Here is a 12,633-nt window from a genome sequence, read left to right as displayed (position 1 = left end):
CAATAAGTTACACTATGTAGTTCCTGGAGTACATCATCTAATTTGCAAAAATTTGGAAACGTATCCCTCCCCTTATTCTAATCTAGGTTTGTGTGAAAAAATAAAAGATGTTTTTCTTTTCTTCATAATTTGAAAGTTGTAGTCTCAAAGAAATTCAGAATGTATGTGTAATTTATCTTCCCAATGTTTTTAGGTGTACTTTATTTTTATTTTTATTTCTTTTCATGGCTCATCCTTTTTTCCATTTTTACATTCATCTTCGCATGCATTGCTTACCATATCTATTATGATATGAGAAACATGCTTCTTTAATTACATTGTTGTTTCCATTTCACTTTACATAGAAAAAACTGACAATCAAAAAAAATTTAAACAATAATACCTTACATCTTTTCACGGTAAATATTTTTTAAGGTTCAGGAGCACCCAAAACTCGACGTTCCCTCTCACAAGACCAATTTTTTTGTCTTTTATTTATGTTGTTTTCTCTCTTTTCTTTTTATCCTCTCATTTTCACAAAGGAATCACAATTAATAGCGGTCTCGGAGCATAAAAAATGCTCTTCTTTTCACGAAGTGCTTGTGATGTGCATCTCTCACTAAACAGTAGGCATAATACAAAGTTATCATGTAGCCCACTATATTAAAATCATATACGCAGTTAAATAAGTAGGGTATGCTCAGACATAACTATAACATATCATTCTCAAATTCCTCACTTGTAAATATAGTATGATCACAGTGCTAGACCCTCTTCATGAAATTAGAGTTATAACAATGTCAGGCTTAATAAATCAATAATAGGATTTTTGTCTATACACGAGTCATTGTCTACTAAGGCTAATGCCTACTATTGTTAACATTCAATGTTCTAATAAAGCCATCTCTCAAAACCAATTTTAAAAACATAATATATATATGAGGAATGTTATACTTACTACTTGTTTTTGTTATTACTTGTTACTACTAAATCGTAACTGTTGATTTTCGTCAATCTAACGGTTATAATATATTGAAAATTAATAATTAATTAATAAGTATGTTCCAATAAATTATAATCATTAGATTGACGGAAATCAACGATTATGATTTAGTAGTAACAAGTAGTAACAATAAGAGGTAGTAACTATAACCTCTCCCAATATATATATGATACCCTAGAGATAGGTATCCAGATTGGCTTATAGCCAAGACGTGGGTGTGTGCACAGTGTTGGCAGCAATAGTAAATAGGTCAGAAGTGTGTGTACCTGGGGTCTTTAACCTCTTGTTTATAAGGGTTACCTCTTGGGCTTGTGTAGATCTCCCAGTTGTAGTAGGATTCAACTTCTTCTCTATTGGGATAATGACTCTATCCTTAGCAGCCTTGCTGTTTTATATTGTTAGGATAATTGAGCAATTATCCTATAAGAAATTTTTGGATATGTGGTTAGGATATGGAAATATTCCATAACAATATATAAAATTTTATGGTTGATTATATTCACAATGTTTTTTTGATATATATATATATATATATATATATATATATATATATATATATATATATATTCAAAAAACCAATCTTTTGCACACATTACAAGTCGATTCACAAATATTGTGCTTATTAAATATTCAACCATAAAATTATAAGTAATTCTCAAATTCACAATATCTTTTCACAGCATTTCTCAATATAATCAAATCAAAGTCAAATATTATGAAAGAAGTTTAATCAAATAGAAATATCATTTATTCTTAGCGTTTTTCAATATCATCTTAACCAGTATATTTATTAAATATCATCTTAACAAATATATTCATTAAATATCATCTTAACAAATATATTCATTAAATATCATCATAACCAATAAAAGTATCATAAAAACCATTATACAAATCGAGCCACCTAACTTTGCATTAGAACAAAAATTTGGAAGAAAACTATTTTGCTTTTGTTAATAACATTTGATGAAGACTAAGTTGGAGTTAATTTGGTTATGAGTAGAGGTGGCAATATGAGTTGAGTCCAGTGGGTTAAACCGCCAAAATTGGATTGATTGGGTTAAGATTTTCAACTCATCTCGCCTAAAAGTGGATCAAAACGGGTTTAACCCGCCGTGAGGTTTGAAGATTAAGGTTTTCAAACCAATATATGTTTAAGGTTTAAACATTAAATTTTTACAATTAAATAGTATTCTATTTGTCACTAAGCTTTTGTGATATCCAAAATATTTTATCTTAGTACTCCCTAGAAAAAATAAAGAATAAAAATTTTATTTATGACAAATGTTATCTATATATATGGAGATAAATGAGTTTCTAAAGAATATTTAATTGAATATTAGCAACCATTTAAGATTGAGATTGAAAAAAATAAGAGGAGTGTGAAATAAAATTAAATAATACTATAAATTCATAAAATATATATTTTTAAATTTTAATTATTTATTTAAATTGGCATATAGGTGGGTTAACCCGCCAACACACCATAAAATAGAGTGAGTTCATTTTTCAACTCATATTCAAAGACGGGCCAACCCGCCTCGTCCCTTTTTGACCGGTTGACGGCGGGTCGGGGTGAGCCAACGACCAACCTATATTGCCACGATATGTTAACTTCATGTTTTATACCTAGATTATTTCAGTTGATGATCTAAAATTTTGAAATCCAATAAAATTAATTTTTCAAAAGTAAAGTATCAAAAAAAGATTTATTTCAAATAACAGGTTAGTTGAGTCGTAGGGGCTTGCTAATCTTGTGAATTTCATTTAGGAACATTTTGGTCATGACAATCTAATGATCCGTTTTTTTAAGAAAAAATTAAATTAAATTAGCAATTATAATTCTTTTTCCTTAATCATGGACTAAATCAAATAGTATCAAAATTAATTTACTTTGACAAAGAGGATTAGCTGGGCTGAGACAATTTTTTAATCTTTTAGTTATTATTTCAGGTCATTTTAGTTGCAAAAACTTGAAGATCCAAAACTTCCAAATTCATTCAAATGAGTTTCTTAAATTTATATTTTTCAAAATTAAAATCAATCAACTCAACCACAAGTATTTTTCAAAATCAATCAATCAACTCAATCCCACCAAGTCCATATATAAATTTTCACAATTTAAATTTTCTTTGTGGTAATCAATTTTGTTGAATTATACCCATATACTATATATATACTTTTCTCAAAACCAATCATCTGCATATTACAGTCTCGTAAGTCAATTTCCTAATGGGTTAATCTTTTCTCATGTTACATGAAAGAAGATTTTTCTCATACACAAACATCACATTGTGGGACCCACCAAATTTATAAAAAAAAAAAAGGGTGAAAATTTCAATAGGTATGTAGGAGAAAAATCTTCTATCATATAACATAAGAAAAAACTAACCGTTCACAAAGATTGGTTAGCCAAGAGAAGCTAATTCCTGTGCAGATTGGTTAGCCAAGTCTGCTCTTCACAAAGATACTGGATTCTGGAGTCATAGAATTATGTCGTTTCACCTTGCTCAGTTATTTGATTACGATCTTTAGGGAATCTCCTATTGTAGGGATATAGACCCTGGATAGTTATTTTTTGTTTCTGGTTGTTTGTTTGTTTTTGTTTGGGGCTTCGCCCCTTAATGTTATCAAAAAAAAAAAACTAACCGTTCACAAATATTGCACTGCTTATTAAATATTCAACCATAAGATTATAAATAATTCTGAATATAATCCAAGTCAAATATTGTGAAAGAAGTTTAATCAAATAGAAATATAATTTATCCTTAGCGTTTTTCTTTTTTTAGATAAATCACAGGTATCGTTCACGAGAGACAATTTTATTCGGGGTGGATCCAAGATTAAGGCTTTAAATCCCTCTCAAAGATGATATTGGGAAAGATTGAACACATGTTCTCTCTCCCCACGGCCCTACCTACTCACCTCCTATGCGCCAATTTAGCTGCCATTATTTGGTATCTTAGCATTTTTCAATATAATCTAAACCAATGTATTCATCAAATACCATTATAACCAATAAAAATATCACAAAAACCATTATAAAGCAAGCAACCTAACTTTGCATTAGATCAAAATGTTGGAAGAAAACTATATATTTTGCTTTTGTTAATAAAATTTTGATGAAGACTAAGTTGGAGTTAATTTAGTTGGGATGATATGTTAACTTTGCGTCTTATATATGACCTAAAATTTTCTAATCCAACAAAATTCAATTTTTTTTAAAAATCCAATATTTAATTATAAAAATTATATTCTCAATTACTGAATTTTCAAAAGTAAAGTATCAAAACATGATTTATATCAAATAACAGGTTAGCTGAGTAAAAAAAAAAGTTAGCTGAGTCATAACGGTTTGCTAATCCCCTGAATTTCATTTAGGATCATTTTTGTCATGACAATCTAATGATCCATTTGTTTTTAGAAAAAATAAATTAAATTAGCAATTGCAATCCTTTTTAACTTAATCATGAACTAAATCAAATAGTATCAAAATTAATTTACTTTGACTAAGAGGATTAGATGGGCTGAGACAATGCACCACTAGGGTTACCCTAGTGGTGTGGGGTGTGTGTGTTAGAGTGTGTGTAGTGTAGGGTGTTGTGTTCTATTCCTTGTAACCTCCAAAGAAAAAAAAATGGGCTGAGACAATTTGATAATCTTGTAGTTATTATGTCAGGTCACTTTGGCTACAAAAACTTGATCATACAAAACTTGTAAATTCATTCAAATGAGCTTATTAAATTTATATTTTCAAAATTAAAGTCAATCAACTCAACCATAAGTATTTTTTAAAGAACGATGTATATTTGAATTTTCTATTACATGGAAGGATAGGTCAGAGTAGGATTTATCCCATCAAGCCCAGAAATAAATTTTCACAATTTAAATTTTCTTTGTAGTAATCAATTTTATTGTATTATGCTCATTAATTAATTACTTATCCCTTATATATATTTGGACAGATCATACATCAGTATAAGAATAATAAGACTTACACCCAATCATAACCAATAATCTTCGTACATGACTACATGCAACACTTGAAATTTATTAAGAGATATACAATAATTAATTATAAATATCTAATAAATTATAATCGTCAGATGCATAGATATTAACATTAAGGACCTGTTTGGAGCACCTGATAAAGAAGATAAGATAAGATAACTTATCATATCCTACTTTTATCTCTTGTTTGGTAGGTCAATAGGATATGATTAGCTTATCCTATTGTCTCATTATATCCTATCAAATACATGATTTCTTATCCTATGGGGGAGCAGAGTTAGGATTCAACAGGATAGGATACCAATATTGAATACTCAATATATCCCCACGCTACCTAACAGGATCTGAATCTTACTTGAGATTGTTTTTTCTCTCAAATTGGTTGGGATCAACGTGTAAACGCATAAGATTAGTGGAAACAAACGTTTTCACCATTAAGCGATTCAGGTGAAAAAAAAAATCCAGATTTATGACGGCTTAGATTTGGGAGAAAAAAATGCAGAAGAAGAAAAGTCTTCAAGTGGTGGTCGGCAGAGAACGAATTCTCAACAACCTCTTGTGATTAAATTTGGCCAATGGAACTTAAAAAAGAAACAAAAGAAAGAAACTTAAGAAAGGAACAGAACTGAAGGAAGAAGAAAGGGAAATACTCGCTTGAAGAGAGTGAAAAAGTTAATTAAAAATATTTATTTTAAAATTATAATTGTTAGAATTATATAAATAAATTTAAAAATTTAAAAAATTAGTTTTTGATAAATTATATGACATTATGTTAAAAGGGGTATTTTAGTCTATTTGTATTATATCCTGATGATATCTGGTTCGCCTCAAACACATGATAGGATAACATAATCTTATCAGATTGCTAAGCAGGTGTTCATCAAACACAGGACATGATATAGGCTTATCAGCCCCATATCATATCTTACCCTTATCTAACTCTCTTATCCTATCCGTTCTTATCCTATCATGTCCACCAAACGAGCCCTAACTGTTATGATTAGGTATAAGACTTATTATTCTTATACCGATATAAGTTGATCTTATTATTATTATTATTATTATTATATATATATATATATAGGGCTTATTGTTTCTCAAGTTGCTAAAGATGACTTTATCTCCAACCACTAAATCATAACTGTACACAGATGAGTCGATGGTGATAAAGGAAGAGATAGAAATGAGAATCATAATTATTCAAAGGTAATTCAATTAATATAAGAAAATAAATAAACAAAACGACGTAGTTTTGGACTGATCGGAGATAAATATATCTCAAATAACTTGAGAAATATTTTTCTCATATATATATATAAAAAAATTCATAGGTAAAAGATACATATTTCATTGGTAAAAGTTACTCTTTAATGGGTTAGAAATGTAGGTAAGCATCTTGGTGTGTGGATGAAGCATAGGAGGGTCACTAAGGAGGTTTATGCTAGCATTGTGGAAAAAGCTCAATCTAAGATGTATAGTTGGCAGGCTAAGTGTCTCTCTCAAGCTGGGATAACTACTCTCACTCAGTCTACACTGGCTTCAATGCCTTTTTTCCAAATGCAATGTGATAAGATTCCTGTTGCAGTATGTCATGAGCTTGAAAAAATTCAGAGAAGATTTATTTGGGGGGATATAGAGGATAAAAAGAGGATGCATTTTGTTGGTTGGGAAACCCTTACAAAGCCAAAAGAGAGTGGTGAGTTGAGATTAAAAAAGATTAATTTAATGAATGAGGCCTTTGTTGGAAAAATTGTCTGGGCTATTTTTAGCCAATATGGTGAACTCTGGATTCAGGTTTTGTATGCTAAATATGGAGGTCAGAGAATGGGAACATATATTTTTAAAAGCAGGGTTAGTAATTCAAGGCTGTGGAAATTCATTTGTTTGGTGTGGAATAAATTAGAGAAGCATTTGATTTGGGAAATTGGTGATGGTAATAATATTCTTTTTTGGAAGGATAATTGGGTTAAAAATGCAGGTAGGCTGATGGATAAAGCCTTAAGTCCGATTCCTTGGAATGAAGTGGGCATGAAGGTGGCTGATTATATAGACAGTAATGGAGTTTGGGATCTAAACAAGCTTTCAAGGTGGCTCCCAAATGATGTTCTGCTTAACATCCGAGGTATGCTCCCCCCGAATCCTCATGATGGGATGGACCACTTGATTTGAAATTTAAAAGGTGATACCAAAGTTTCTGTTAAGGGTATTTATGCCACTTTATCTGGTGCGGTTGAGCAGCAGGATTTGGCCCTTATTTGGAAGAAAATTTGGAATTAGAAGGGACCTCAGGTTATTAGGCTGTTTATTTGGAAAGTGCTTCACAATAAAATTTCTAAAAAAAATTTCCTTAGCCAGTTTAATATGGGTTCAGCTTCTTGCCCAATTTGTTGGGAGCATAATGAAACTTGTATTCACTTATTGAGAGATTGTAATGATATGAAGAATTTGTGGTCTGATTTGGTACCAATAAATATGCAGGTTTCTTTCTTTTCTGCCAATTTATGGGATTGGATAGAACTAAACATGTCACAGATTATTTTTTCAGGGATAATATCCCTTGGTGTACATGGTTTGTTACGGCTTGCTGGCTTGCATGGAAGTGGAGGAATGAAAGGAGTCATGACAATCCAAATCAGGTTCGTGATTATCAATACAAGATTCAGTCAATGATAGCCAAGGTGAGAGATATACAAGATGCTTTTCATAAGGTTAATTTAGCTCAAAATAACATGTCCCATTCGGATACTTTGATTTGTTGGAAGGCTCTTGGAAGCAATTGGATAAAGATTAATACGGATGGAGCGATTAAGGGTAATCAAAGATTAGCAGCTTGTGGTGGTGTTATTAGAAATGATGCTGGTCAATGGTTAAAAGGATATGCTTATAGAATTGGTAGTTGTGATGCTCTCTTACTGCAGAATTCTGGGGTATTTTAAAGGGTTTGCAACTAGCTTGGGAAGATGGATGGAGAAATGTTATTGTAGAAAGTGACTCTAAATCAGCTATTGCTCTGCTCACTAGTGATGGTGATGCAGTCCGCGAGAATCCTCTGATTTCTCGATTACAGACATGGATTCAAAAGGTTTGGAGAGTTCATCTGGTTCATACTTTCAGAGAAGGAAACTGTTGTGCGGATTGACTGGCAAATTTTCTTTTTATGAATGTTAATTCTGATGATTTTTGTGTTTTTAATTTCCCCCCTTGGAATTGGTCTGCTGTTTGATGCAGATTTAGCTTCTATTTGTAGAACTCGTCGTATTTCAGTTATTTAATTTGTGGTGTAGTGTGTTTTACCCAGCTTACCAAAAAAAAAAGTCACTCTTTAATAAACAAATGTGACTTTTTTCTTATTAGAGAACTACTTTTCATATGCTCATATATTGGTATATAAATAGGTGAGTTGCCTTTTACCAAAAAAAAAAGGGTGAGTTGCCCGTTACCAAAACAAAAAACAAAAACAAAAAAGGATCAGTTGGGCTCTTAGGGACATGTGAGTTGACTTACATCAAATCTGATCTAACCTAATTTATTTAATAAAATAGAACAAGCTGGAATCTTAAAAAAATTTGTTTAAAAAATAAGTTTTAGGCCTACTTCTATAAAGTCTGACCTACAAGTTAGTTAGTATGTATCATGTTATTTATTTTAATTAAAATTAAATAAATAATTATTTAAATAATTTTAATTAATAAACAATATTTTATATATTTTTTGGTGATTCTTGATAGATAATAAAAACTTGATATAGATCTAAGCCATATCTTTTATTTTTGATTCGTAAGTGTACCCTTAACCCATTTACACCTCTATAGTGAATCATGCGACTTTATTATTCCCACATAAAATAGAAGAGCTTAAAGTTTATGCATTAGAACACAAATATTACTCCCAAACACGTGAATATATAATCAGGCACCACATTATTCCAACTTGGCTATTTTGTTTTTGTTAATAAAATTTTGATGAAGATATATAGATAAATCCACATCTATTTACTTCGACAGGCCGAGTTGTTTATCAGCTACTTCTGGATAAATGTCTTACCAAATGGCACGTTGTTTTTAAATCCACGTCTATTCTCGGATAGATAAAAATAAAATAAAACTCTTCTTCTACTCTTACCAAATGGCACAATAGTACCACTAAACTCAGCCACGTAAGCATCCTGCATGTCTACGTGGAACCAAAACCACAGCCCACGTTGTCTTCCCTTCATCTTATAAGCCAAGCCCAAGAGATCGAAGTGCCATCCATACTCAGAGTCACAGGAGACTCAGACTTTGCAACAATGGCTTCCACCGACAAGTCACCGGGCCCCACGCCAGCAAAGGGACCGGAGCCAATTCCCGGCAAGCCCATGAGCACTGGGCAGCACGTGATCGACAAGAGTGTGATGATGATGCAGTCTCTCAAACCCATAAAGCAGATGAAGCAGCACGTGTGCACCTTCGCCATGTACAGCCACGACATGTCTCGCCAGATTGAGACTCATCACTACTGCACCCGCCTCAACCAAGATTTCCTCCAGTGCGCTGTCTACGATTCCGATGACTCCAATGCTCATCTCATCGGTAATACACTTCCCATGTTCTTGTCTCTCTTTTTGTGTTCCAACTTTCAAAAAAAACTCAATCTTTTTTTTTTTTTTTTAATTTGGTTCTGCGTGTGATAGGTGTGGAGTACATCGTGTCTGATAAAATCTTTGAAACTCTGCCTCCGGAGGAGCAGAAGCTTTGGCACTCTCATGCTTATGAGGTTTTTGGGCCACCAGAACTTACTTGGTTTCGTTGCTTGCATTTTTTTTTGAATTAATTTTGATCATAGAAGATTGTTGAAGACTAATTCGGATATGCAGATCAAATCAGGTCTCTGGGTGAATCCCAGAGTTCCAGAGATGATTGGGATGCCAGAGCTTGAAAACCTTGCCAAAACTTATGGCAAATTCTGGTGTACATGGCAGGTTGACAGAGGTATAGAAATCTGTTTCTGTTTTCAATTTTTCACAGAAAAAATGATTAGTATTTGCACAATATCTCGAGTTACAACTGTCAAAGGCATCTAGAACTAAGTGTGACTCAATTTAATAAAATTTATTAGTAATGCTATTAAAAGAGCACAATATTCAGAGGTAAACCCGTGGCATTATTAAAAAAACGTCCCTTCAAATTGAGAATCTGAAAACCATGCAATGTGGTTGTGCTGTGATCTTAGATACTGTTTGAGTAGCCTTAATTTTATTTTATTTTATTTTTATTTTAAGGGTGAATTTGAGTAAGGTTAACCTTCGCATGCATTGTATTTGTAATGTGGGAAGTTAATTGTTAAAATTGCAAATGCAGGGGATAGGCTTCCAATGGGTGCACCAGCCCTGATGATGTCTCCGCAAGCAGTGAGCCCTGGGCTGGTGAGGCCAGAGTTACTGCATGAGAGGGATGCCAAGTACAATATTTCCTCAGAGAGTTTGGCAAGCTCAAGGTTGGAGATTCTTGAGCCAGAGATGATTAACCCTATGGCAGACTATTGGAAACATCATGGCAATGGATTTGCTATTGACTTTGAGGAGACTGAAATGAAATTGAGGGCACCTTTTCCTTGAACGTACGTAGCTGTTAATTTGTGTGGTCTTGAGTGAATAAATCACAACTATATGCATGCAGTTATACATTTTGGGGATAAAAATATCTGAAATGTATGGCCGTGTGGCCTTATATATATATGTCAATAGGTTATATTTAAGTACTTGAAATAGTGACATGTATGCTTTTCAGCTTGATTAGACTTTAATCCACACTAGACATGGGATTCCCAATAATCAAGTAGTCAGTTTCATTCCGGATTTCAAATCATTTTAATTCATGCTTTAAATTTAATCCATTCATCAACATATTCTCAACGAGAATTTGGGCAAATTTTTTTTTAAAATATTGTTATTTTAATAATTATTTACCAAAACACAGGAGAGAGATATGTTCTGCATGGGCCCATTTTACATCAGTATGTTACAAATAAGTCAAGTCTTACCGATTTAGCATATGTAGGAATGTTTAATTAAAATGTATCACATTATTTATTTATTATTTTTTAACAGGGAAATATGGAAAGTAGACCGGTATAACACTTTGTTTTTTGAAAAGTAAAAAAACACAGACTTTGTTTGAAAGTTGCTATTGTCAGCTGACTCAGCTCTTCTTTTGTAGATTAAAAAAAAAAAAAAAGGGGTGTTATAAGAGTTACTTCATAGAAAAAGTGATTCTCTCATGTTATATAAATTCGTTTTTGTGTCTTAGTTTTTATTTTATTTTGCTTTAAAAAATGTGGGTCTCACAAAATGTTGTGTGTGTAGAAAAAAAATTTGTGTCATGTTACATGATGAATGCAAATCCTTTAAAAAAATTACAACAAGTAGTTTTGCATTTAAGTGTAAAGGGGTAACTACCAAAATGGCAAAGGTTTTGCTACGACTGACATGGGATACGATACTTTGACACGTTAATTCTAAAAAATGTTAACGTTAGGACACGTTTTAATATTATAAAATATTTTTAATTTATGTAGTGTATATTTATTGTAATATAACGAATTTAATAGTTGGAACTCAAAATGCAACGCAATGTAACATTTGAACCTTTCTTGAGTCTTTGCAACGAGTATTGGAGTGTCGAAAAGTGTTAGGGTGTCGATGTGTAACATCCCGAGCGCTGACGATGATAGGGAGTGATCACTGGTGCGAAAGGGCATGGACAAGGAGCGGCTCCTAATAGGCTTCTATAGTGGGGTTATATGAACGAATGAATAGGATCAACACCCGAAAGAGAAGGATTCCAAAGTCTGTGCAGGTATGAGACTGCACAGTTTGGGATGACTTATAAGAATTAATTGGTACTACCTATACTGACAAGATGTATCTACTTTTCGGTTGCCCGGAACGAAAGAACTCCATATTAAAGCGTGCTTGCCTTAAAACAATTCTGGGATGGGTGACCTCTTGGGAAGTTTTCTCGGGAAGTGTGCGAGTGAGGAAAAAGCACACTGAAAAGTCTCGTGTTAGTATGTGGGGATAGTCATTGATTCTTGAAGGGACCGGGCATTACACGATGAGTGTCGAAAAGTGTCGGACGCGACACGTCAAAATTTTTGAAGTATCAATGCTTCGTAGATTCGCGGGATACATTTTGTTAAGTAATACAAGGACATCAGTTTTGTTGACTGGAGTTAATGGCATCAACCCCAATATTGTAAACGTTTTACCACGTGCTAAAAGAATGTAAACTTCGCTGACTGAGTTTATGGCCTTAGTGAAGGTATATCATCAGAAACCCGGAAGCGCATCGTACCGATGTGATGAGGAATGAAGAACACCGCTTTGATTACCTGAGATGAAGCAGCGAGCGTGACAATTTCTCACGTTTTGTTCTCCTCCTCAAGCCTCACGATCTGCAGCAATGCACCACGAACGGTCGCAGTTCCGCTCTACGGTTGATCTTCCAGGCTATGACTCAAGGGGATCAGGTGGTCGTGTGGGCAACCGTTCACATGATGAACGTCTGCCTCTTAGGTGTGTTTCTGATGTCTGTAACCCTAGGAGGCAAAGGGAGAAAAATGTGCTTATATACCTGCACAATCCAAAACTAACCCTAAGC

The 12,633-nt window shown here is 33.0% G+C and overlaps 1 protein-coding gene across 1 annotated transcript; it reads left to right on the top strand.

Annotated features, from left to right (window-relative positions):
* Positions 1 to 9,281: 9,281 nt before the first annotated feature.
* LOC133288939 (oil body-associated protein 2A-like) lies at positions 9,282 to 10,589 on the top strand. Its single transcript, XM_061486781.1, has 4 exons — positions 9,282 to 9,564; positions 9,666 to 9,748; positions 9,849 to 9,963; positions 10,333 to 10,589. Exons 1-4 carry the CDS (start codon positions 9,282 to 9,284, stop codon positions 10,587 to 10,589), a joined length of 738 nt encoding a protein of 245 aa, XP_061342765.1.
* Positions 10,590 to 12,633: the final 2,044 nt, after the last annotated feature.

Source organism: Gastrolobium bilobum, unplaced genomic scaffold (assembly GCF_033153095.1).
Source record: "Gastrolobium bilobum isolate Gb01-03AN ecotype WA unplaced genomic scaffold, APGP_CSIRO_Gbil_v1 utg714, whole genome shotgun sequence".
Classification (NCBI taxonomy): domain Eukaryota; kingdom Viridiplantae; phylum Streptophyta; class Magnoliopsida; order Fabales; family Fabaceae; genus Gastrolobium; species Gastrolobium bilobum.
The sequence above is the reverse complement of the archived record's forward strand: the minus strand, read 5'-3'. Positions and strand labels throughout refer to the sequence as shown.